The sequence below is a fragment of the Phlebotomus argentipes genome, unplaced genomic scaffold (genome assembly GCF_947086385.1).
Source record: "Phlebotomus argentipes unplaced genomic scaffold, Phlebotomus argentipes genome assembly contig_15, whole genome shotgun sequence".
In the NCBI taxonomy this organism is placed as follows: Eukaryota; Metazoa; Arthropoda; class Insecta; order Diptera; family Psychodidae; genus Phlebotomus; species Phlebotomus argentipes.
This window is the reverse complement of record NW_026776181.1, coordinates 6,099,564-6,127,016: the sequence shown is the minus strand read 5'-3', so window position 1 is coordinate 6,127,016 and position 27,453 is coordinate 6,099,564. Positions and strand designations below refer to the sequence as shown.

At 43.4% G+C, this 27,453-nt stretch overlaps 2 protein-coding genes across 4 annotated transcripts; one reads left to right on the top strand and one right to left on the bottom strand.

The window, feature by feature from the left end:
- Positions 1–35: 35 nt before the first annotated feature.
- LOC132261669 (protein gone early) lies at positions 36–18,967 on the bottom strand. 2 transcript variants are annotated; one of them, XM_059760571.1, is made up of 11 exons: positions 18,593–18,967; positions 13,092–13,593; positions 12,332–12,522; positions 9,527–9,674; positions 9,307–9,468; positions 2,373–2,782; positions 2,184–2,311; positions 1,918–2,125; positions 1,484–1,854; positions 800–1,420; positions 36–321 (listed from the first exon to the last, which is right to left on the bottom strand). In XM_059760571.1, the coding sequence occupies exons 2-11, from the start codon at positions 13,288–13,290 to the stop codon at positions 234–236; spliced, it is 2,526 nt and encodes an 841-aa protein (XP_059616554.1). In that variant the 5' UTR covers positions 13,291–13,593; positions 18,593–18,967; the 3' UTR covers positions 36–233. The 2 variants fall into 2 exon arrangements, with proteins under 2 accessions (XP_059616554.1, XP_059616553.1); XM_059760570.1 differs by having other exon boundaries at positions 18,670–18,967.
- Positions 18,968–19,907: 940 nt separating this feature from the next.
- Positions 19,908–27,416, top strand: LOC132262611 (coronin-7). Of its 2 annotated transcripts, XM_059761926.1 has the most exons (6): positions 19,908–20,143; positions 21,273–21,778; positions 22,482–23,188; positions 24,361–24,565; positions 24,744–26,279; positions 26,351–27,416. In XM_059761926.1, the coding sequence occupies exons 2-6, from the start codon at positions 21,283–21,285 to the stop codon at positions 26,581–26,583; spliced, it is 3,177 nt and encodes a 1,058-aa protein (XP_059617909.1). In that variant the 5' UTR covers positions 19,908–20,143; positions 21,273–21,282; the 3' UTR covers positions 26,584–27,416. The 2 variants fall into 2 exon arrangements, with proteins under 2 accessions (XP_059617909.1, XP_059617910.1); XM_059761927.1 differs by lacking the exon at positions 19,908–20,143 and having other exon boundaries at positions 21,761–21,874.
- Positions 27,417–27,453: the final 37 nt, after the last annotated feature.

Below are 27,453 nucleotides of genomic sequence, written 5' to 3'. Positions count from 1 at the left end.
ATCTCAATGGGTTATCAGAGGCAATAAAATAGCAATTTTCTCTCTTGAAATTTTTCTGTGATTATTTAGCATCTTAATGGCAATACATTTTTTTTGCGACTCCAAAAATTTATAGTCATTCTCACAAATACAACTTACAAAGTTTTATTGTCTCTAATTCAGTAATATTGCCATAGTTATCTATTGCGCATAGGAAGGTTACTTACATCGACGTAAATTCATTAAGTGAACTCTTACAACACGTCACGACATTCACGAGTATCGACGTCACAGGACAAGGCTTTGCTCAGTTCGGGCACGTGATGCCAGAGAATCTGGAAGCTGATGGGAAATTCTATCGTCAGATCATTGAAAGGTAAGATTGATACAAGGGGAAAGTCACTAGCAGATTCCTGAGGAATCTTTAAAAGTCCCAATGAAATATTTAAATACTTAATTTGTATGGAATAAATCCCTACTCAAAATTTGAATAAAAATAAGCCATAAATCATTATTTTTGATAAAATATTTAAATAAATTAAATTATATTCACTTTTCTCGCGCATTCTCACACTTTCTGACTCCCAGGCGTGATCCTGGCCAGGAGAGAAGTAAATTCGAGCGCGAAAATAAAGCTTTTCGCATAGAAAAAGCTTGATTTCGTTCTCAGTTGATCAAATTTGAACAGCATATAAAAACAATCGAGTGCTGATCTCTTAATCTTAACCTCGAACACCTCTTTTAAGTGTTCGAGTACAGCTTGTGGCACTTTAACGACTTTTTAGTGACTTTCCCTTTGGTTGAATACAATTATCCTTACATTTCTCGCCTCGGAAACTCCATTTCCATGAAGACTTTTATCCGATCATAGCTGCTGGCGTCGTCAAGAACGCAGTAACGCTGCAACTGCGACAAGACCAGCAACTCAGTCTCGCTGAAGATCCTCAGGCCGGGCTGACGAAGTCTCCGCCTGAGCCCGAAGGAGTCGTAAGTGACAGTTTCCGGCACGGTGCTGTCGTAGATCGGAACATTGTGATCAATACTCTTGAGGAATGACTTGAAGGCACGAAGCAGGATTCTGTTGCTCTCAATGTCCACGTAGAGCTTCTTCTGAGCCTCAATTGGAACGGAAGTTGTGTCGTACGGAGACTTCTTCGTCAGACACCTGAACAGTTCGTGGATGGATTTGTTCTCTCCCGAAGTCGTTCTGCTGCTATTCATCATTCTGGCGTGAGATTCTTGGTGAAACTTAATAGCTTCGACAATGACTTCGACAAAATCCTTCCCAATGTGGGCAAAGTTCACCGACAAGGGGTAGTTTTGGTGGAAATACGGTCTGCGCAGGGCTCTTCTAGACACCACAACTGTGTTGAGTTCCGGATGAAATTGCACAAACTTCCTCTCCTCGTCATCGCTAATTGGATAGAGAGCGTTGATCAGTCTGAAAGCAGACAAAACTCATAGAAAAATTGATCTAGAGAACAACCAAAAACGTTTAGTATACTTTTCACTTCTCGTCTGATTCGTGAGACGAAGCTCAGTCCTCGCCTTGATGAATTTCCACCTGTAACGCAAGTTGTTGAGAAAGTAGAGTCTCTGTGGCGTAAAGTCCTCATAGTAGGAGTTCAGGAACTCATCTGTCTGGGCAGCGTCGTCGGGAATTCCGATTTGCAGAGCAACAGCCGACAGTCGATCACTGATGAAAGTCCTCAAACTCTCACTAATCCGTCCGTCATCGTTAACTGAGCTCTTGAGTTCGTTGCGGATGTGATAGAAAATCAACTTAACCAACTCATCGCTGTTATTATTTTGATCGATGGTAAATTTTTCACTGAAGAAAACCTTCGACTCATGCGTTGTGTCTTTCTGATGAAGCTACAAGTCACGAAAAGTGATTAATCACCCAGTAATTTGTTGTTTGTACGGGAAATAACTCACGACAATCAATTGAGGATTCTCTCTCAGAACATCCACGCCAAAGGACATCCAGTCTCTCACGAGTTTTGTGCAGAAATACCACTTGGGCGGCGGATCCCGGAATCCGTAGAGTTTACTCTCAAACTCCTCCAAAGCTATCCGGTAGTCGCGCGAAATGAAGGGAAGGAAGCGTCGAATCAGAGACCAAATGAGATACATATTCAAGACTCTGCAAAAATCTGTGTTTTAATTGATCAATATCAGGACTTTCGGTGGGGAAAACTCACTGAATATCTGTTGTGGATACCACAATCGACATTGAGCGCAAGACTTCGAGGTCTTTCACCAGAACCATCGTGTTCTCTGTCACTCTCGAGTTGGGATAAAGTGTGGTGATGATGTCAAGCAGAGGCAGCTGAAAAGATTCAACAATTTCACCCTTGATTTCACCACCAAAACCCACGATTGTGACTTACAGATGGAGCAATCTTCATGACACTTCCCAGCGAAACCTCTTTGTTGATCTCCCGATCGTCGTTCTGCTGCGTCACGTTGATCGTGTTGACGATGCGCTTCTCGTAGTTGAAGATGTCCTCGGCGAATTGCTTCGCCCGATCGTGCACCACTCCCATAAGGATGGCCACGTCGCGCAGGAGGATCTTGAAGCCCTCGACAATCTCACTGCGCGGCCCGAGGCGATAGAACATCTTGCTGGGCAGACTGACTTCACCCTCGTCAATCACGATGATGCCATCATGTGGCGGCGATTTGCGGTTCTCCACGCGGATCTGGACGAAAGGAGACACGCCGTATTCTGACTGCAGCTTCACGAATTGCTTGCGAAAATCCCACACGAGCAGACTGTCGCCCAGTATCCAAAAGCCGTCTGTGGAGATCAGAAGAATGGACAGATAAATTAGCGATTCGGATGTGCTTTCTGCTGGGCAACCTTCGGAGCATCGCTTCTCTTCTTCACCACATAAACTTCCCAGGTGATTAATTGTCTCGCTTTACGTGCTCTGCAAGTTAGACACTCGCGACAGTGTGTGTCGTAAGATCATCTTTGACTATCATTTAACATGGTGACGATGAATAAATTTTGCATTTGACCAATTCTCTCCCATGGAGCGTCTTTTCTCTATTTGTTCGCGCTTCGGCTCTCTTCTCCACAAGGTCAGAGACACATGAAAATTGAATTATACAATAATCCGGTTTCACTGAGCCTCCACTGAATCCACCGCGAAAAGCTCGATGGCATTTCTTCCCGAGGGTGAGCAGAGTAAAAGTCTTTCTCTTCGCTCGCCGCAAAAAAACAATCTTATCTCCGTGACATTTGTCTCATAAGACGCCGCGATGATACAATTTAACACATAGGAAAGATCACTAATCAATTATGCATTTGCCAAAAACTTTTACTCTCATTTCAGATTCCATCGAATCTCATTTGAATTTTCATTTGCGGATTTTCTAAAAACTCCATTTCTTACACAACACTTTTGAAAACAACTTGTGGATGTGAAGATGATCTTCTCGCGGGAAGTGAATAAAAGTGTGGCGCAATCGAAGTGCAGCAGAGATGCAAATGAGCTGAAAAACCTTCCTTTCCACCAATGAAGGCATCAAAACATAGGCAGACAAATCATATTTCTCATTAATTATTTCGTGTCACTGAGTCAATATTAATTTTTTCCAGTGAAATCTCAAGAGTTTTTTCATGTTCAGTTGGCATTTTCTTGTATCAATTAGTGAAGACGAGACAATTCCCCAATGAATCCCACAAGAAATAAAGATATTTCATAGCTTTGTCGTGTTTGTTCTGCGAACTTTCAGAAGACACACGACATGAATTTATTAAAATATGCTCAGCGAATCCATAATGAAGTCATTTGGGAAGATAAACAAAATTGATTATAATAATTCGGATTCTTCTTAATAGATCGATTTGACCGCAAACAAAATTAACATCACCATAGTGACTTGCAAGAGCATCAATTGACACAGTTTTGGACTTCTTTGCGCGTCAATCAATTAGCGTGATTTTAATTTTTTGACCACCGCACCAAAATCCGCAATTGCACAATTAAAAGTCACGCATTTTCACATATCTTGTGAGCAGTTTTCCCAATATGTCCCCAGATTCGAGGTGAATTATGCCTAAAAATCGATAATAATGAGCAGTTTTTCGACTGCTTTATTGTTCAAAGAATTTCCTAATATCAATTCCTTGATCTTTTGCAGCTATTTCAGTAATTTTCATCTTGACCTCTCTCAATAATCACACACAAAAGACTCCACATCGCGTCACAAAAAGTCTTATATGCAATTGTTCCGCCGGCAATCGATAATTTAAAAATACATAAATTCTTCGCCTATTCTCTCGCGTGAAGCTGATTAAGGTGACGTCTTGAGATCATTTACCCGCCACACACTCTCAATATCACAATCTCAAGTATGATCAATATCAAAAGGCGGATTGATGCCCGATAGAGGACCATTGACAAATTGATGTTTCGCTCAATTAACAGCATAATGTTCATTTATGCATATTTTCATTCTTCCACCAATTTACATTGTGGGGCTTTTTTGCCGGACGTGTTGGCGCGTGAATGGTGGAAAAAAAACATCAAATTTTGCGGGAAGCATAGCCAAAGTCACAAACATAATTTACGGTCAACAGTATTGAGACTTTGGGAGTTATTACGTAAGCTCCCGTTGTGATTTCACATCCTTGTTCTGATAAATAACACACACTTGAGCTGCGACTGTGCAACAAGGGGATTATAATATGCGTTAAATCTGTACATATCTTCTAAATATGCCTGGCAATTCTAGACTTTAGTTAGACTTCAGTTTCCAACCGATATTTCTGTAAAAATCCACTTAAAACCGGCTTTTAAGAGCATCTTTCCGATCATAACCTAAAAATATTACTAAGAAATCTTCAAAAATTCATTTTTTAAACTTTCTAGATCACAAAATCATCTCTTATGATTTGCTAAACTATTCAAAATTGGTGATTTAGAGCCAAAATCGTCCAGAAAATTTTTAAATCAACATTTTCCAAATCTAAATAACGTTTTTTAGGGTTATTTTCGGCTTCAACACAGTTTGTGGTGTTTTTTGGCATCAAAGGTTTATAATTGTACAAATCCATAATTTTATCAATTAATAGAAATCTTTCGGACTTGAGCACAAGAATTAATGTGTCAGAATGCGATTAATTCACTTAATCCGTCCGTGATTCGTTACATAACCTAGAAAGGGATTGTTATTATTGTTTCTACATAAAAATCAAAAGGAATTCAGAGAATCGGAATGATTAATCAGCAAAATAAACACTCAAAGGAGATTATTGGAAATTTTTGAACATATCTTGTTGAGCTGTACACCACTTCTGATCATATTATCTCCCCCTTGTTGTGCAATAACGAAAGAGATGCTGTGAATTGGGAAATTTTAAACAGCATTTTCAATGTAGAATAAAATCCCGGGAAACCCTTTTATTCATACGTTAAAATAAGATCACAAAATGTCAAATTTTGTGAAATCTCTGATTAATTTTAATGAGATAGGCAGAAAAGCACTTCATCCATCCATTTTTGGCAAGTGTTAACGCACGTGTCATTATGCTCATCTCAAGAAATCGATTAACACCATAAGAACAAATCCACATGACATCGATAAAGTCCGCTTTCAAGCATTGAAACTGGTTTTTTTTTCGAGCATAAAATAAATTTTGCGGCTAGAGAAAAGTCTTCAATTAGCGAAGAGAGACTCTCAAAGTTTGGATATCTAGCTTTGATTTGATTTCGAAATGATCAATCGGCATTGGATCCCCAAGAATTCCCTCCATAAAGATTTTTTTTTGCCCATTTGTGGATGCTTAGAGAACTCTCTAACAGGTTCCCGCAAACACTAATTTCGCCTGTGTGAAAAATTTTTCAGCTAAAAAGCATTTTTATATGTAAGGTCACCAGATACTTGTTCTTGTATATTTCACTGTGGATTATGTTTCAGCGCCGCTCATCTTATGTGCCGTGTCGGTGGCAGAAGTGGGAAGATTTTTTTCTTTGCGTCTCTCTCAGCATTTGGGATGATGCGACTATAAAAAGCGAAAGTGATTCGCTATCTAGTGTTCAGTTGAGTTGAGAATTCCAGTGGAGAATAAAGTCAGGAGGAGAGAAGTGAGATTTTGACCAAAAATGCGTGTCTTAGTGGTGAGTTTTCTCTCAACCTTTTCTGACTTGAAGCTCAAGCGGATGTTGTGCGTGATTAGAGTGAATTTTCTTCTCTGTGATAATTTCTTCTGTCAATCTGGGAGTCTTGAGAATCACTTTCGTCAATGGATTATGTGTGACTTTGAGTTGTTTTTGCACAATAGGAATAAGAAGTTGCTCAAGAGTTGTTACTACAGTGTGACCCATTACCCTTTGACCCCCTTGCAAACCTGATGGATTAAGCAGCATAAAATACTGTTGATATAAAATAAAACAAGTTCTTCTTTATCTAAAGAATCGTAAATTAAATCTGATGCAATTGAGATTGTCGTTCTCAATAGATTTCCCAATGAATTCTATGACGACGAGCAAGATAATCAATTACTGAGATATTCGCTTAATATTATTGAAGATGACATTTTCAATAAATTTGAATTTTTCTCACATTCCAAAAACGATAGAATTCCTGACCTTCAGCAAGTCAGAAAGAATAAAATCTTCCAAAAATAACAATTCAAGATAAATTTCTTGCGGATTCCTTAGATGTCAAGTTCAAATCTCAAATATTGATTCAACTACTCAAACAGCTACCCAATGTTCGCCCACGCACTGAAAACGAAAGTAAATCTTTGACTTTTCAGACTTGATCTACCGCAAATTATCCTTCACGGGGGGCGAAAGCAAAAGTGCTAAAAATTAACTTGACTGACCGTGTATTTGCCCGATGAGCTTAATTATCCGCCGATGACATCAATAACCGTCTATTTGTGAAAGATATTAAACTCGAGAAAATCCCCTCATTTGCAATTCCGCAGCTCTTCACATCGATCGTGGCGATGACTGTCGCCAGGCCGGATGTTAGCCACCTCACGGGCTACCAATACAACCAGCCATCAGCACCTGCCACCGTGTCCAGGGTGAGTGTGGATCAGGTGCCCTCGCGCAGCTACGAAATCCCCGCCGGACAGTCCGCCTTCGAGCACATCGGATCGACGAACGTGCAGAGCAACCAGTACGTGCCTCCGCTGGCGCAGACGCACTTCTCCGCTCCCGCCACGACGCTCCTCACGCCGACCGCGGGCTCCAACAGCGCCCCATCCGTCAACTTCGTCACCTACGCCGACCAGCCCGGCCCCACGGCCTCCGTGGCCTTCCATCCGGGCCTGGCGCACCAAGAGCAGCACGCCAGCTCGATCCTGCCCAGCTTCCCCACACTCGCCACGCCCGTCAGCTCCGTGAGCACGCTCAGCGCCCAGCACGGCCCCACTGGCTTCTCCCAGACCCGCTTCGACGGCGGATCCACCGGCTTCGGCCACACCGGCAGCACAGGCTTCGCCCAGCACCAGGTGGCGACTGACTTCAGCCACCAGGGCGGATCGCACATCACCCAAGGAGTGGCTCACAATGAGGAAATTCAGCTCACTGGACGCTTCGACTCTGGCGCCGCTCGTGTCAACTTCCCGCCAACCCGAATCATCCAGCAAACGAAGCCCGTTGTCACGAAGCACACCTACGTCTTCGCCGCCCCTGAGGACCAGGAAGAGATCGCTCCACAGGAGCCTATCGTCCTGCCTCCGCCACAAACCCACTACAAGATCATCTTCATCAAGGCTCCGGCCACGACAATCATCAACAACCAGGGCGCCGCTCTTGCTGCTCAGGTAAATGCGACAATGCAGAATGGCTAAAATACACACCAAACCCAGCGAACCCAAAAGCTAAAAAAGCAGGTATTTTAGCTAAAAAGTGCTAAGCTGAGCTCAGGTTTTAGCAGCCCTTGAACAGAAAGTGCTAAGCCGAATTTTCCTGCTCTTTTTCGCTAAATATTTTGCTGAATTTATTGCTTTTTCCTGATCAGATCTCAGCAAGGAAACAGAAAGTCAAACTTGCATGAACTGTTCTTAGTTTGGTTTCCCAAAGGGTCTAAGAGAATGTAAATCTGTCACTTTTGAGATTATTTGCATGACGCTATTTATACAACTAATCGTCGCTGCGATTGCTCAAATTTTAGCGAAAGAAATAGCTTTTACAATCTCAACTTTGAGCATCTTAGCATTTTGTGTTCGCTGCGAATGTTCGTGGAATGACAGTTGGTCTAACTCCAGTTCGGTCCTTCTTGCAGAAAAACACCAAAACCATCGTCTACGTGCTGACCAACAAGAGGGTGATCGACAGGACCGTTGAAGTGCCCGAACTGCCAGATCAGAAGCACCAGAAGCCCGAAGTGTTCTTCATCAAGTACAAGACTCCCACTGAGAATGTCGAATCGAAGGCTGTGTACGAGACTGTTGACCAGGTTGACGGTCACGCGGCCGGACTGTCGCCGCGCATCGAAGAGTACCAGCCGACTGTCCAGAATGAGGGCTTCCACTCCGCCGGCATCACTCAAGTCGCGCCGCAGCACAGCCTGTCGGCCAGCGGCTTCTCGCAGGGCAGCTTCCAGACGCTCCACTCGAACGCCGCCCAGGAAGTGTCCAAGCCCTTCACGTCCTACGACGCGCCCGTCTACAGCGGAGGTGCCACAGGATTCGGCTCGGGATCAGGCTCAGCCACAGTGAGCGGTCCGAGCGGATCGGGTGGATCGTCTGGCCAATTCCTCAGCACTGGCTTCGGGGGATCCTCGAGCCAGGCCACGAATCTAGAGTACATCCCGCCCGCAGGAGGATCGTCCTGCACCAGCTGCTAATCGCCCATTGAACCGACTATTTAATACACCTTAGGAGTCAGTATCTCGTTTTTTGTAATTGACACACTTGTAATAAATCACTGAACATACAAAAGTTGAATGGAGGCAGAAAAGTACACACAATACCACAAAAAAGGCCTTTTTACACACACGATCTTGGATAATTTCACAAATTTGTCTATCTTTTTTTGCCGAAAATGCCAGCTTCCACCGCAAATTGCATCACACGCCGATTACCATTGACATTGATTGGATTTATGAGCTCGCCGTGCAAGAGATGAGCTTTTTACACCTGTGCGCGGTTTTTTGCCATTTGCCCACTATTTATGTTCCTCTTCCGGAATTTCGCGCGCAAGTCAACAGCCGATGGACAAGCATCGCAACAATGAGTGTCAAATATTGGGTGTCAGTTTTTCATTGAGAAAGGAGGACAATTTGTCACTAATTACAATTGGGCGTAATAAAGAACCATGAGAGAAGAGTGATGTCAGAGATTTTATGACTCACCCAAGTTCGCTATCGCCTTGTTAACTGTTGTCATCCCTTCGATATCATCGCTGGACTCGAGATTCATGCAGTTCTTATGCAAAACCTTCATCTTCACTTGGGCAGAATACGAAACTGTGTCTTTAGGCAGTTTGGAGATGAATGAGTGAATTTCGGAGATTTCTGCAAAAGCACACATTTTTTAATGCAATCTTAAACTTTAGCTAAATCATCTACTAACCCTCGTATTCGAGGTGGGAGTTGAAGTTCCACTCTCCTCGTTGCATTCCGTGAAAACTGTGGTGCTGAAATTCACTGTCGAACTTTCCGCAACTCCATTCGAAGGGATCCTGACAAGGATCCAGGGATATATTAGACCACCTTAGGATCTAAAAGAGAAGAGACAGATAATATAATTTCACGTTCCCTAAAGAAATAAATGCCATGACTTAATCACTAATGAAGAGCATGAATTAGCTCATTAGAATAGGCTTTAATGCCTTAAAAGAACTCTAAAAATTTCCTTAATTGCTCAAAAATTGGTGGTTTTTTTTAGCATCAACTGTTAATAAATCAGCATTTTCCTCCGTTTTCCCATTATTTTCCTTTTCTTGCTGCTCAAACATAACAGTGTGATCAACTGAGCAAAGTGAGCCACAACTTCATCATAGTAACACTAAAACAACAAAACAGATGCTTCTGAATCAAATTTATTATCATCAAAATTACAAAACGTCCTCATTTAAATTGAATCCCCGTTTTCATTAAATTCATCTGCTTTCTGTAGCCAGCGCAAGCCGGATCTGGGAAGAAAAATAGGGAAATTACACATTTCATTCACCTTAAAGATAGCAATAAATCCTACTCTGAACGGTGCGAACAGGCGGACAAATCTGCATTATTTCCGACTCAATACATCCGAATAAATACTTGGGAGTTTGACTGCAAGAAGTCGGCGGTTGGCCCGGAGTAGTTGCCGACAAGTGCATAGACTTAAACATGTCAAACATGCCAGAACCGGATCTTATGCAGTTTGTCACGGCTCGATAGATATAAGGTCTCCAAGGCTGCGGTGCGTTTCTATACAGAACACTGAGAAGAGCGTTCTGAACAGGAATTTCCTCATGCCAAAGTCTAGCGTAGTTGAAAACGCACTCACCAGCGCACTTTAAAGAAAAGAAAGTCCTTCTTAGTAGAAGAAAACAAGGTATTATGATTTATCTTTAAACTTACACTGCTCTGGCTTGGGTTCCTGAATTTATTTTCACACATTGTCTTCAGATTGGGATGAACGAAATTGGGCATTTGGCAGCATTGTCTCGGTTCCTGTATAGTATTTATATGGTTTTATTACGCTTCTTAGTGTGTTATTCCATTTACATCTCTTTACTTTGATGTTATCGACACTTGTCGACACTTATCGACACACAAATTGAAAGATTTTAAGAAAATTTTTAGGGAAAAATAGTTCAAATCGACCACATGAGAACTAATTAGTTTATATCAGTTCAATTTTCCACTAAAACCATGTAAAAAAAGAGAAAATCGTGCGTAAGTCGTATCGATAAGTGTCGATAACTTCAATCACTTGATTGTAATGGGATTATTCCCTTAGACACTTCACAAAACACCTTATTTAAAAGAAAATATCAATCACTCACAACGGTTGTGGCAGTTAGTCCGCTTTGTCCAGCAACAGAGGCGGCCTTTAAAGGAAATTAATGGAAATCACTGAATAAATGTCCAAAATCATTCACTAAAGTTCACTGATATCCTCTTACCAAGATCACAAGTGTCACCAGCAGAACAAATGATCCAATTAGCACCATCGCGAAGAGTGATAGACTTTGGGAAATTGGTCGGCACTTTTATAACTGCCAAATAACTTAATGGCTTTTTAATTTGCACACCTTTTTACTCATTTCTGGGGGAAATTCACGCACATGACGGTTGCATTTCGTCATCATACAAAATATTATCCGCAACACTGAGTGCCATCTCGTGTGCACTAGGCAAAAGCCAGCGTCACTCTTTGTCGCTTCGCTAAACATTTCTGGATAAACTCAAAATACTCGCTTATGGATGAGAAAAATTCCCCTCAGACAAACCCGACCATAAATATGATTAAATTCCGATAAAAGTGTTAATAAGTTTATTTAACATGTGTTTTTTTTACGCAGTCAAAATAACACCATTAAAGAGTTACGATTGTGGGTGAAATTCAATCATAAACGCATGGCAAGTGAGAAAAGCCACAACACGACGGAAAAGCCAAAGCATTTGGACTCTTATTTTCCACACAGGAGGAGCACATTGTTTATTTTTAGGACCACTTTCGGAAGCAATGAAGAATTGTTGGAGTAATTGGTGCAATATGATAGTGTATTTTAGTGTTGATAAATAGGCTTATTATTCATACGCAACGACTTCCTTCGCTTCCAGGCGCGTTTCAATATTACGCCTGAGGGGTTTATCAACGTGACTCTTTGAGTGCCTTTTGGGAAATTGTGTGAAGTGTACATTTTTGACCTTGTAAAATATTATTTGCTCAACTAGAATAAATTCTTCAAATTTGCACAGTTAACCAAAGAAAGAGAATAAAATCTACCCACGAATTTTTGGCACGCAATTTTCTTTGTGTCTTCGTCTCTTCAATCAATTGACAATTGGTAGATGTAATTATTTAATAAAAATACTCAAATACACGAGAAAAGAGACACGTTTCCAAAAGTGTGGCTTGTGCTGAAGACTCTGTGAACCCTTTGATGTTCCTCTTCATGTTCTTGCACGCACAAAAACGATGATTAAAGCTCTCATGTCACATTGGGAATAAATAACTGTGTCAACATGCTAGTGTTTTAGCTCAGAATGGATCCCAACTCTGAGAATCCGGGTGTTTACACTCATTTGGAGTGTCATTAACTTGTTTAGCGCTGGGAAGAAAAATGATTCCTTTCGAGTGAATCATTAATTAGAAAAATCTCGGAGTGACACCGAACAAGATTCGTCAATTTCTCATAAATAGTTCCTCATATTTTTTTTTCACCTGAGCACTGGCATCGAGGCACTCCTTGTCCACGCACACTTCAGCTGTCATGTAGTCGTGAATCCTGGGCCAGAAGACAATCATGCTGATCAGGACAACAACGAGGACAATGCACAGTCCAATGAGGCAGAGGAACACAGTTTGAGATCTCTTGTTCAGCTCCAGTTGCGCGATGACACTCTCATAGTGATCTGCGTGAGCACAGAAGCCGAGATTAGTCGGTGATGTCTTAATCAAGGGGAAGATAATATGGGCAGAAGTGGTGAACACCTTATCGGAGGTACTAAAAACTGTTCCAAAATTAGCAATATTTGTGTTTTCACACTAATTAATGCATTCTTAAAACCAAATACAACTTTATTTATTATGTTCTCACAAAAGGATTCTTAAGAATGATCTTTTCAAGGTTATGCAACTGAATTAAGCAAGACTTGAATGAATAATCATCAAAAATATTTAATTCTCCCAATCAATCAAGCATTTTCATGTAATAAAGATCGCGGTTCTAAATTTTTAAGCTATAAAACACATTGCAAATTGTACTAAAGCCAAACATAACCTCAAAAATGTTCATTTAAAGAGTTTTCTTGTTAAATTTTGAATTAAAATCTCAAATTTCAAGATAATGAGAGAATTGTGGCTATTAAAAGACTGTTTATACTGAGTTTCAAAAGCATTGGAAGTGTGAACAAAAAGGTGAACAGATTCTAGCCATACTATCTCCCCCTTTGGCCTTAATTAATTGCCTGAGCAGTTGTACCTGTAATTTTGTACTTTGTCTTCTTCTTGGGTGGATTAACCTCAGGACTGTCGCTGACGGTGACGGAAGTGTCTTGATTAGTGGAATTTGTCACCTGTTTGGGCTGCTTAAGTGGACTAATCTCCTCCGGATCGAACTTCTTTGTGTACTTCTCCGTGGCATTGATGCCCTTCATCTCCTCTGACGCCTCCTCGGCCATCTCGCCGGGAATCTCAAGTGTGGCTCTGTATGTAGATCAATTGAGTGCGTGTTCACAGTGTGTCTCCCCTCTAGAGAGTCCCATAGATCACTCGAGATTCCTCCTCCAATAACTCATCCGAAGCACGAGAGGCACGAGACAAGTGGAATTTCTTCATTTGACTCACAATTCGGGCAGATCTCTTGAACTGCTGCAAGTCGTCATCCTCCCCCGCGAGGCTCAGCCACTCTCTCTCTCTTTCTCTGGAAATATCCTACATGAAAGCACTCCTCCGATGCGTATTTTTAGGGAGTTAATTGATCTCTGGAAGGAAGCAACGAAAACAACACGAATTAAAACCAATAAAATTCACCAAAAAAAAATCAACTCATGGCAGCTCTTTTCTCTTGTCCGACAACTAATTTTGTGCCCACTTTATCTATTCTCAACATTTTCCAAATACCAACTGCCAAACCTCACTCGCGCGCTTTGATGATAAAATTAAAAGTGTGTGTCGAAAAAAAGCCCATCAAATAACTCAATTGAGTTCCAACCCCTCCTAAAAAGTGTCATCAATTCAATTAATTGCTCACGAAATTTGATTATTTATCACACAATATTCTTCCCAAACATCCTCCCGCAATTATGCTTGAGCTCAGCCAAAAATAGCCTTGTGAAAAAAAGTCACTGGAGCGAAATTTATGAATTCATGAGACAAAGAATGGTATAATTTATTGCTGCGATGCCATTTTCGTCAAAAAAACCATCTCTTTAGAACTCAACAGCCTGGCAGTTAAAATTTTGATTTGTCCCGTGGCGGAATGAAAAAGTTCTCACACACAATAATCTCGTGATCATTGTGGCGGTGGAAAAAAAATCGCCTCTCTTGTAAAAATAAACACTATGCAGAGTTTCTTTGTATTTCTCTGGTGGCTCGAGAGGCGAGGCATAAATGCCTAGGAGAAGAAATTCATGCCATTTCCCATCTTGTCTCATCACTTGTAATCCTCGCCATAGCACAAGAAATTATTATTTATTTACTCAAGCCCAGATCAATTTGAGGCACTCTTCTTTTTTCTCCTCTCTTTTATTTCCATCATCGGGCCAAAGTGATGGAAGTCATTTGAAATGAATTAAATTTCCAGATACACTCTTTCGCGGCGTCTTATTGGCATTTTATGCGTTACAGACCGCACTCGATATGAATGGACTTTTTCTGCAAGAGATTTCGTGATTTTTCTTGCCAAAATGTATTTTCAAGGGGTAAAAATTGCGGTTTACAGTTTTGCAGACGTATTTAAAAAATTATTTACTCTCAAACTCGTAGTCGAAAACATATTAAAAGTCAATCATAACCTCAAAAATATTATTTTAGTCTAGACAAATGTTTCTTTGCTTAGTTTTTCCACAGTTTGTGCTTTAAAGTGGTAAATTTTCTAGTAAATTTTGTGATATTCGCTATATTTACTGATTTCCAGGTTTGAAAAAATTAAAATTAGTCTTTAAATAATCTTCATGACCTCACAATTTGATCAGATTTTTTAAAATTTAATTTTACAATGACAAAACTAGAAAATCAAGACAGAAATGTTTTATGAACAAATCCTGGGATTTTTAAATCATTTCATACAATCTAAAATCTGAGCATTTGAAGAGCCTAAACTTCGTGAGAACCTTCAGAAGTGCCTCTGAAGTGTTGAAGATTCTGCAGAGAAACTGTGAAACTATCTGATGTATGGCATATTATGTCCTCCTTGGACATTCTTTGAGTCTGTGCTAATCATCATTTCCGACTATCAACTATTACTCTCTGCTTTTTCTTCATTTTATAAAATCATGACGCAAAATCATGCATTTTCTACACTTCGCACAAATCCGTAACGCCTTAAAGTCTATCCTCTTAACATTGTGTATCCATTACACCACAAATTAAATAAGATTCTTATATTTCACATCTATTGAAGAGAGATAATTCCTCTATTTATAAATACATCGCAACGACGATGAAATGCTTTTCCCATTGAGGAAGGTTTCCGATTCTCTCATGCTCTTCAATGCACTTGAAGACGCAGTAATTTTGCCACAACAGCAGAAAAGTGAGCCTCAAGAGCGTCTAACTGGCGAGCAATTGTTCTCCTCCTCAACCTTAAGGCCCAGGTGTGTCCATTTGGTGGGATATTTGTTGTGATTATTAAAAATAGATTCCTCATCTTCGGCTTTGGAGGCTCGCGTGGCTTTTCTGCCCCTTCTGATGAATTCATGGCGCGCGCAAATACCAGGAAAACAATGCTCAGAATAATTGTAATATTCATTTGAATTTCGAAGCAGACGCACTTCCCTGTCGCGTGAGTATTTTTGGACTGCTCCCATTGTTGTCTTGGTCACCGACCAGCTCGAATTGCCGATGGCGGCCTAACTGTTTCTTGGCGGCCACAAAACGCGGCGCATTTTGTTCCCAAGTCCATCAACCGTTGCAGCGACCACGCATCAATCCAGAACTGCAATTGGAGAGTGATGCAATTGCCGCCACTTGACCTTTCCACCCCGCGTTCACAGCGAGTCTCTGAAATCGTACGCGTTCTGCAACTGTAACTCAAACATTCTCAGTTTCAAACCGCCCCAGAGACGAATTCTGGTGTTTGCCTTTCTCAAGACTCAAATCTCTGCACGTTCGAAACATTCAATATTTGCAAGATGTTCCTCAAGTGGAACAGACGTCGCGAGAAACCACACATGCAGACCTCTTGCGCATCTCATGATTTATGGCATTTCTCACCACTTTTTCCGCCGTCGACGCGACTCTGGATTTTTTTTCTCACTTTCTTATCATGTGTTATCAATTTGAGTGTAAACTCATCTCACCGCCGCCCAAATGTTAATTCTAGCGTTGCTGATTTTCTGTGCAAATCCAGAGCACAAAGAGCCGTTTTTACGCTCACTTGAGCACATGAATAAAGTTTTGAAATAAAGTCTTGATTGAGATAAATAAGACGTCTTGCTTTCGATTAAATCACAATTCGTTTCGCGCCAAAGTCTCTCACATTTCTTCGCCACTGACTGAGACGTTCAATAAAAGGGATTTAAAGTGTAATGAAACAAAGTGCTAATGAGTTTTCTATACGGCAAAAACATAATAAATTTCCATTCTACCATGTTTGTCATGATAAGAGTTGATAATAAATGATTTTGGTGACGTTCGCACAATATTTTGACACTCTTTTAATGAATTTAACTCAGAACAATGTTTCGATCAAAGGATAGAATCTTCATCTAAATACGTTAGCAGGCATTTTAAGGCATTGCATTCGATTGAAAATAATCTAAGTAGAAAGGCGGTTTTATTAGTGGTTAAAATGTGGTTAAAATTGTGGTTCGACCGAATAAAATAGCTTTAATTGCTTTAAAACAGCACAAATAGAATCGGTAAATTGGTAATTTAACATTGTAAACCAATTGTTTGCAAGTTTGCCACTCATATTCGAAACTGATAAACCCCTTGCCGGCATTCTTTGGCCACAAAATTCACCGCAAATCGCGAAGAAGTGGCGCAACGAGTGGTTTCCCGCGTAAGTTTGGATATGAGCACGACTTGTGTACAACTTTTTCACGCACGCTCTTTCGCTTGTGGAAAAGCCACAATTTCAAAGGAAACTCAGTGCTGAGATAAAGGTCAAAGTCACACGAAGCGCGACTGAGAATTGAGTTCAAAAGAATATTCAATTGCGCGCACACCTCAAAAAACCTTTCATGAAGTTGCGTGTGTTGATGTGTGCGTCCATCAGCAATCATCATGGGCTCCATTATATTGTTGTGGCTCGAATTTGTGAATTGATGACACGCTTCCGCCCAGTCCAGAATCTTGGAACGATGTCGCAAACATCGAAGCCATTATGTGAGCCACAAAAGAATCAACACTTTCGCTGTGTGTTCACTCTCTAGACTAGAGAGAGGAAGTCTCTCTTCCTCTAGAACCATTAAGTTCGCGTTTGTGGCGATTTTCAGCCATGGCAATTTCCCGCTCGAATGGAAAATGGGCGATTAAGTGGCTCCAAAACAGTCCTTCGCCCACTCAATCGCACAATCGAATGCACTTGCCAGAAAACACCAGGATCGTGAAGCACATCTGCATTTCTCTTCAAGCCACGATGAAAGACAGCGTCTCATCTCCAGAGAGGCGCAGAAGGGAATTCAATTAGTTTGCCTTGGCCATTGGAACAATAAGAGCCATTCATTTGGCATCATTTAGAGTCTCTCGATTGATATGCAAAAAGTAGTGCCAGAGAGAATATTCAATTAAATGGAAATTATCTCAAAAATTCCCGCCTTTTATCTCTGGTGGGATGTGGAGCAAGTGGAGAAGTCAAAAGCCCCTCACCAACACCATCGTGAGCAGTCACGAACACACTTTCACAATTAATTCCAATTGAAATTGCTCGAATAGTTTCTCCTCGGAACTTCATCCCACTTAAATACCTTAAATTGCACTTTAGAGACGATTGCAGATGCTGAATTGCTTGCAGTTTGTCTCGATTTGAAGGTGGAAAGTAAATTGATTCGCCTTTTTCAGTATTTCACGTCATAATCTTATGCAATCGGAAGTAAAAGTGCATTTTTTGCACAGCGATAAGGTCAAGAGTGATGAATTCCTATAAATTCTTGCCATTTTTCTTACATTTCACCACAATGAACTGGGTGGAAAGATCTTCAGAGGCAGAAATGTTAATAGAATATTTAGAATATTACGTTCTTGGAATCCTTCTTGCATGACAAATTAACAAATTTTCAGTTAGAAAAAATTCATATTTATGATTTTTAATGATATTTCTTTAGGTTATGGTTGAAAAGATGTCTAAAAGATGATTTGAACTTGATTTTTATCGAATTCTTGTCGTCAGAAATTGATGGGAAATGACACAAATGAGAGATAATTCAATAAAAATCTAGACTTCTATTCAATATTTCTGGTCTCTTGAATATTTCGCGAATTAGAGTCGCCAATTTCTCAATGCATAAACCCCCTCTTGTTGCTTTCTGGCGGCAATTTCACGCCGTCAGCCAACAATTGCGAATGCAAAAGAGAGACGTGAAATGTGCGGTGATGAAAATATGCATTAAAGAGTAAAATTCATTGTAATTATGCACTCAATATCTATTTTTCACTATGCCTTTCGCGGGGCTTTTTATCGGTAAAACGCGCGGCGGCGAATGACCCAAAAAGCGCGGCAATCGGCATTTTCCGCTCTGTTCCTCAATAAACCGTTGATCGCTTTTCCGGGCCCACGAAATATGCGCCTTTGACCGCTATGACGCTCACTTCACGTACTTTTTTTTGTGCTTATCAGAGGTAAGTTCGGCCGGACCAGGTAAGAAGCCGTGGAACCGGTTTCGTGTGCTCCTCACCTCTCTTCCTCCTCCAATGGATGTTCTGTGTCGCCAAAAGTCTCTCCTCTCGGCGTGATTTATTTCTTCATCTTTCGCTCCTTTCCAACCACTTCTTTTCTGCACAATTTCACCGCGTGTCTCTCGAGAAAAAACCCACAAAAATCCACTCTCACACACACACTGTTCCGTTCACAAATTCCACAATACGAGTTTCCTCACTCTCGACAAATTAATTGCACACCATTTGAAGCAGCGTTTTTTCCTTGATAAAAACGCGAGATCGGAGCGCGGCGAAACGGCCCTTCTTATCTTTCGCACCGACACTTTCAAACTGGCTCAATTGCCGCGAGTGAAGCGCGCTGCACAGCCGAGCTGGCATGCCAGCGCATTTACGACACTGCGACTTTTTTATTACACGCAACAGTCACAATTGAAGTATTGGGTTAAGACAGTTAAGACGGTTAAGACCGAATTGAATGGAATTTGTAGATTCCAATGCTCGAATGGGTTGCCAGATTTTGTAGTCAAATGTGTAAAATTCGCGCCAACATTTCTCTCTCCTTTCTCTGCTGTTTTCATCCTTTTTTTACTTCACACGTTTTTCTCTTATAAATTCTTTTTTCACGAAAGATCTTAAAACTGTAACGTAGATCAGGCTGACCGTCGGCCCGATATGGGCAAACTTCCACCCGATTTCTCTATACATTAAGCTTAGAATAAGCTCATACGCGGACTCGAATCGTCTGATTTTGGACTATGCTCGGCTTATACGCGAACTCTGGTAGGCCTATTCGAACTCTTGTTCACGATCGGACGATTTGAACGTGAATTCGCTCTCGGCGCGATGTTTGCCAGGGTGTTAGTGACGTGTCAATGGGGTTCTAGGAGGGAAAACTCATTGACATTGCTGTCAAAACTTATCCTAAACATCTGAAATTTGTTTGACTCTATTTGTGCTGTTTTGAGGCAAATTAACTTATTTTAGTGGGCCAGACCGTGTGTAAACCACTAAATAAACCATTGTCTTTCATTTTCCGAATTTTCAATTTCAAATCCAGTTTCAAATAATCTTTAAGCCCCTGTGCCGAAGACCGAAGAAGCCATTTTCGCTTCTTCCCGCTTTTTCGCATCGTCTTCTCCTCTGGAGTAAAGTACCCGACTTTTCTACGCGTAGAAAACCTCCGGCGCTTCCATGCATTCGTTGATCGTGAAACTCAACGAAGCGCGCCGCCACTGGGAAAGAGCGAGAGAGCCGCTCAAACGTCGTCGGAAGGGCGTAAAGTTTCCTCGCAATTTCCTCTGAATTCGCGCTCAAACGCACGCGAAATTGTGCAAAAATTACGGAAAAGTGTGTCGGCGTGCTGTGTGAGTGACATTCAGTCGGTGGGTTCCGGTAGATGGTGAGAAAACCCGTGAAAATCCCGTGTTTTGTGCGGCACTTCCTCTCGGCGGCGACATCAAACAAAACATCCTTCACCGAACTTGCGCAAAGGTAATTTGAAGCGTCCGCGAGCGGCCGGAGGAGCGCCTCCGGGGCCGCTGTGGAAAAGTACCGGCTCACGCGGGGCTTCCGGGGTGCGGTGAGTCGCCGGATGATGTCACCGGAGTGGAAAATCCCCGGAATTGAGCGCATTGCGGGCTGATCCTGCTGATGGGGTGAGAGACGCTCCTTTGGCGGCTCTTTTGGGGCTCTTGTGGCCGCTCGAGTGCCGCGAGGGTGGCTCAAATCGCTTCCGGAGACTCTTCTTCGGCCACTTCCGACGTGGGCGTCTTTCGCGGGGGCGAAGAGACCGTGAAATTGCCAGAAAATCATTCGCTACACCTGACAAGGAAAGGGTTTGTCATTGAGACACTGGCAAACAAATTTCTTGCACGCGGCTGGAAAAGTCTTGGCATTTCTCAATTAAGGGATCTTTAAAGCAAAGAATTTAAGGCAATAAGGCTAAAGTACAGATTAAGCGTTTCGTGGAAATCGAATAATTGCAAATTTGATAATCAAATCTGACTCATTCATGAAATGATTACCGAATTTTTCCAATGCCAAATAAAATGTTATCATTTTCATTAGTTTTCTTATCAAAACACGATTTTAAATGATTCACTTAAGAATCTTAAGTATACGTTGAGAATTAATAGTCGCAGACATTTTACAGCAATTATTTTCAGTCAAAATAAACACTCTTAAAATATTCAGGCCGCGTACGAAAAGCTGTATTTTCACAGTAAATTGTAAAGCAAACACTTTAAAGTGTTAATAGTTTGAAAGAATATAGAAGAATTATTGTAAAAAGAAATTTCTTACTACATAAAGTTGCGACTTAAGACGCTTTTTCAACTTTTTCCCGGTCAAAATCGATTTCTAATGGATTTATTTATCTTTATTTGACACAATTTTAGGGGAAAATAGGACTTATATTGACTAATTAGTCCTTTGACTGTCGATTTTAGTTATTTTCCGCACAAATGTCCGTCGAATCCCCTTTTGCGCGCCCCTCGGCGCTCACCTGCCCATTTAAGCGCAGATGACGAGCTCCGAAAGGACTCTCACTGCTTTGTGCATTGTTCTCGCGAGTGCCGGATGAGGAGCCCCTCGTGCTCAAGTGGATTTATTGATTTTCCAGTGGGTAAACAATGGCGTGGCGCTTCAAGGCATCCAAGTACAAGAATGCCGCCCCAATCGTCCCCAAGCCCGAGGCCACGATCCGGGACATCATCGTGGGCTCGTACCAGAATCACGGCAGCAACATCGCCGCCTCGGCGGCCTTCATGGCCTTCAACTGGGAGCACACGGGCACGAGTCTGGCCGTGCTGCCCATCGACGACTGCGGCCGGAAGAGCAAGACGATGCCGCTGCTGCACGCGCACTCGGACACCGTCACGGACCTGGAGTTCTCGCCCTTCCACGACGGCGTGCTGGCCACGGGCTCGCAGGACTGCCTGGTGAAGATCTGGCACATCCCGCCCAAGGGCCTCACCACGTCCATCACCAATCCCGAGTGCACGTTCTCACACAAGCAGCGCCGCATCGAGCGCGTGGGCTTCCACCCAACGGCCGACTGCCTGCTGCACTCCACCTCGGCCGGCACCATCAACCTCTGGGACATCACGGTGCAGGAGGAGGCGTTCTGTAAGTCTTCCGCCCTTCTTTTCCCTCTCACTGCCAAGCTAATCGACCTGAAATTTAGTCTAAACCCCAATTGATGTCGCTTCAAGTCCTTAAAACGTAAGATTTCAGTATGAATTCAAGTATGTTTCCGTTTAATCATCAACTCCCAAGATTAGCCACATTGTTTTCCCTCGACTGTTAAATTGGTGTCTGTTGTTCGCGCAAGATTTTCTGCGCTCGGAAATGCTTTTCATTCTTTCCGTCAGTGCAGAAATGCGAGCACTTAAGCCACACAATTCATCATCGTCTGAGCTGAAGAAGAAGCTCTCAAGTGCTATTTTCTTACAACTTATTGTTATGTAATCTTGTAGGAATTTTTCTATTAGCATTAACACGATGAGCTTCACTGATTAGACACTGCGAGAAGAGTGAGTTTGACGAGATATTCTCCGAGAGAGTCAGTCAGTCAGTGTGTGTGCGGAGTTAACATAATGGGATTAAAAATAATATTATTCCGCACTGGAAAGGCTCGTGCAGCTTCCTCCGAGATTGCTCAATGATTCGTATCAATTGGCTGTAAAATTCAGTAGTTGCACTTGATTGAGCCATTATTCTTGTGTTGAACAAGGAGAGGAAGAGAGATAAGAATTGTATTTGCGAACTTTGCTAGGCTCTCTTGTATGTAATTGTCATTTTAATCACACTCTCGCTTTCTGTCCGCCAGCGAACAATGAGCATCCGGAAGTGATCCAGTCAGTGAGCTGGAAAAGAGACGGCACAGTTCTGGCGACGACGTGCAAAGACAAGATGATTCGCGTGGTGGATCCGAGAGCCAACAAGCCCATCGCCTTGGCGGCTGACAGTCATCAGAGTATCAAGGATTCGCGTGTGGTGTGGCTGGGCGAGCAGAATCGCATTCTCACCACGGGCTTCGATGCTCAGCGACTGCGTCAGGTGATCATTCGCGATGTGAGGAACTTCCACGTGCCGGAAAAGACTCTCGAGCTTGACTGTTCAACTGGAATTCTGATGCCATTGTTCGATGCCGACACAAATATGCTCTTCCTGGCCGGCAAGGGTGATTCCACGATTTCGTATCTGGAGGTGACGGAGAAGGAGCCCCACTTGATTGAGGGGCTGCGGCACACGGGCGAGCAGACGAAGGGAGCGTGTCTGGTGCCGAAGAGAGCGCTCAGAGTGATGGAGGGCGAGGTGAACAGGATTCTGCAGCTCACTTCCAACTCCGTCATCCCGATTATGTATCAGGTGCCGCGGAAGACTTACAGGGATTTCCATAGCGACTTGTATCCGGACACGGTGGGCTTCAGGACGGACTTGACGGCGGCTCAGTGGCTGAAAGGGACGAACTTGCCGGTGCCCAAGATGAGTCTCGACCCTGCCAAGCGGGAATTGGGCGCCCAGCCAATTACGGTGAGTTTTTCCAGCAAAGATTTCACTGTTTTTGTCGCAACAGAGTTGGAAAAGTTACAGATTTTGATGATTGTCCAACTGAGTCAGAGAGAATGTTTTTCCAACTCTTGTTAGGGATTTTGGGTGAAGCATTTTAACAATTTTATCTAGTCTGGGATTTACATCACAGCTAATATTCGCGCAAAATCAACTAAACTTGACTCAGAGTGGCTAAATATGACGAAAAATGAGTCATTTTTTCGTGTTTTAGAATTTTGTTCTACGTACAAACTGATTTTTACGAAATCTAAAGTATTTCGATGAAAAAATGTACAAAAAAGCTACAGTAAATCTCGGCTAGCCTTAATCCACATTTTCCTTGATCTCTTCGCGAAATCCTTCGCTTGTGGGCATTTTCCATTGATATTTGTGTGCAAAAACCACTAACTAATGGTAGATTCATCGTGGAAATCTGATGGAAATGGTTGAGAACATGAGCAACAGAGCGCGAAGTGCGGCCGAGGAGCCGAAGAAGCTCAAGGAGTCGCCCATGATTAAGGCATCGTACATTCCGATTAAGGACAAGATCAAGCACATGGAGGAGTACAACAAGACGCCAATTGCGGCGGAGAAGTGCGACAAGGGTGAGCTGAAGGGTGAGGAGGAGGACGAGGAGGAGGAGGAGAATGGCAAGGGCGCGGAGCCGGAGATTGTCGTGGACGTGAAGGAGTCGAATGGCGACGCGACGGAGCACAACAGTGATGAGGATCGCGTGGACAAAGTGGCGGAAATTGGACGTCAAGTCGTCATCCCGCCGACTCCGCTGCCGCGCACGTCACGCACGAACTCCATCAGTGACTACTCGTCTGAGGATTCGAGCAGCGGCTCTGGGAATTGCGCGCCGCGTCCGAGTCCCAGGCCAAGAATCACCGCCGTCAGCGGTGGATACAAGGTGTGGCGTTTTGTGGCGTGATTTTGGTTCTTTTCTGTTTCACTTTTCTCACCACTTTTCCATTGTTCCACACGTGAGATTATATTGTTTTCTTGGTTTATTCGCACAAGGCACAAATTTTCCTCTTATTTGAGTTGTTTTTTTCCACTGGTTTTTCAGTATGATTTTTATCTGTGTGTGTGTTTGTGTTTGAAGTGATTTGTTTGATCGTTTGATTTGATGGCGTGTCTTTCTCTTGCAGCCTCGCTTGGGACCGAAACCCTTTGTCGGATGCACATCATCGGAGAAGTTCTCCTTTGACAAGGTCTTCTCGGTTCCTCAAGTTCCGGGAACTGAGCAACAGTCGGCAAATGGTGGGAATGGCGATCAAGAGAAGACTGATCAGTATTCGTCGCATTCCAATACAGAACCGGAGAAAACGGAGGAGAATTCCGAAGAGAAGACAGGTGAGAAAGTTACATTATTATAGGCTTGATGGGGCAGTTTTTTCCGCCATTTTGAACACCCCAAAAACACATTTTCCTCATTTGCTCAAGCCTTATGGCTTGGATTGCCCTCAAATTTAGATATGTTGTAGCTGATCACGAGATCTTTCCAATGAACCGCCAATTATCTCTCCTCCAGATGACTCTCCTGAGATGGAGAGCACCGAGTGCGAGCCTCCGGTTGAGATTGCTGAGCCTGAAGTGGTCGATGTGCGTGAGTCTGTGGAGAAGAAGCCTGACGAGGCTGAGGATGATCGCTCTGACGCTGCCACATCCATTGCTGAGCGTCGCAAGATGTACGAGCATCGCTCGATGAGCATTCAGGAGGAGAAGGCGGCGTCGCCGACGCCTCTGCGGCGCCGCAATTCCCTGAAGCAGTGGAATGGAAAGGAGGAGGAACACGCAGCGCCGGCGCCGCAAGCCACAGTCGTGGACGGCGACACGGCGTCGAGTGCAAAGACGGGCAAGAGGACGTCGACGGTGTTCGGGCGAGTGTCCAAGTATCGGCACTTGAAGGGCACGCCGGGACACAAGTCCACGAGCATTGAGAATGTGCGGAACATCAGTCGCCAGCTGCCGGGCGAGTGCGATGGGTTCCACGGGAATGCGCAGCGCGTGGCTGTGCCGCTGGCGGGGCCGGGCGGGAAGATTGCCATCTATGAGCTGGAGAAGTGCGGACGTCTGCCGGACGGTGTGATCCCGTCGCTGGTCAACGGGAGCAACATCATGGACTTCCAGTGGGATCCCTTCAATCCCAGCCGCCTGGCGGTGGCGTGCGATGACGGCATCGTGAGACTGTGGATGATTCCGGCTGGTGGACTCACGGAGCCCATCAACACGCCGCATTCGGAGCTGGTGGCGCACTCGGACAAGATCTACTTCATCCGCTTCCACCCGAGCGCCAGCGACGTCCTGCTCACGGCCAGCTACGACATGACGCTGAAGCTGTGGGATCTGGTGGAGATGCAGGAGCGTCTTGTGCTGCACGGCCACACGGATCAGATCTTCAGCTTCGCCTGGAGTCCGTGCGGCACTCGCGGTGCGTCTGTGTGCCGCGACGGGCGTCTCAGAGTGTTCAATCCGCGCCAGTCGGGCGAGCCGGTGGCCGAGGGGCCCGGGCCCGTGGGCACGCGCGGGGCGCGCGTCGTGTGGGCGCTGGACGGTGAGTTCATCGTCGTGACGGGCTTCGATAAGGTGTCAGAGCGCCAGATCACAATCTACCAGCGAGACAACTTGGGTGTGCCATTGAACACGATCGGCATCGACGTGTCACCTGCCATTCTCGTGCCGTTCTACGACGAGGACAGCTCGACGCTCTTCCTCACCGGCAAGGGCGACTCCACGGTGTTCAGCTTCGAGATCACCGACGAAGCGCCGCACATCTGCCCGCTGTCGCACCATCGCGGCGTCTCGGTGCACCAGGGACTGAGCTTCCTGCCCAAGAACCAGTGCAATGTGGCCGGCGTGGAGTTCGCGCGAGCTCTGCGTCTCACCAACAACACCATCGAGTGGCTGAGCTTCACGGTGCCGCGGCTCAAGAGCGAGCTCTTCCAGGACGATCTCTTCCCGCCCACGCGCGTCACGTGGGCCCCCAGCCTGAGTGCCAAGGAGTGGTTCGCCGGCAAGGACAAGGCGCCCAGCAAGGTCAGCCTGCAGCCGGAGGGAATGGCGTGTTGTGAGTAGAAATTCATCATTCACTTAACACGTTTGCTTATCACATCCTTTGCGTCTCTTCTCCTCCTGCAGTGTCATCCAGCAAACTGCCCGCGAAGTCGGACGCTGCCAAGGCTCCTGAATCTGCTGCTGCTGAGGCAATTCCGCCGCCTCATCCGGGCGCCAGCATGATGTTCCGCAGCGACGTGACGAAGCAGCGCGAGAAGGACATCCAGAAGAGTCTCAGCGCCCGAATGGAGCCGAATCTGGCCAAGATCGAGTACGACACGGAGAACGGCGTGGATGAGGATGAGTGGGAGGGCTGAAGAGCCCGTGGGGAAAGCCATTTTCGCGCTCGTTCGCGCCTTTTCTGCAATTTTTATCGCATTTCTGCCGACTTTCGCGAAGACATATCGTGAGATTTTGACGTGCGCGGATCATGACGATTTTTCTAACGCAACAAAAATATACTCTGCAACTCTGAGCCAGTGAACAGATTGAACACTGCAAGACATATTCCAAGTTAGTAGTAATGTAATTAAGGGCTGAAAACACAGTGTATCTCTTATTCCATTTTGAATTTATTCATTGTAATTGAAAGAAAATATTCTCCAAGATGACATTTTTGCTTAAAAGAAATTGTGTGTTGTGATATTTTATTTAACCGTCATAGTATTTGATTTAACGGAGACATAGAAATGAACAAAAAAAAAAAGGAAAAATCCAAACTAGTCGGTTTTATATTAATCTGTAGGAGAAAAAGATTGATGAAAGACACTTCCATTTGTGTAAATGCGACTCTCTTCGCAAAAACTCCTTTCTTATTGAGCCTCCCTTTTTCGATGTAGAGCAATTTTTGATAAAGAAACAATGATGTAATATTTGATAAACAAGTTTGTGTAATTTTTAGGGACATATTCGGATATATAAAAAAAAACAACTTTTTTACATTTTATATGGATGGAGAAAAGAAACTACAAGAAAAAAAGTATGATAAAAAGTATTTAAACAATTTTATACAATGCTGAAGATTTTTCAACGCAGTTTCAGAATGTGAAGATGAAGGAATTGTAGCAAAATAATCGTAATTAATCCATTTGCATAGGCATTATTTGCAATTTATAAAAGCATTGATATGGAAATAAAAGTGATGTGCATGCTCAAGCATTTGTATTTCCCGCCAACGGCTTTCGTTC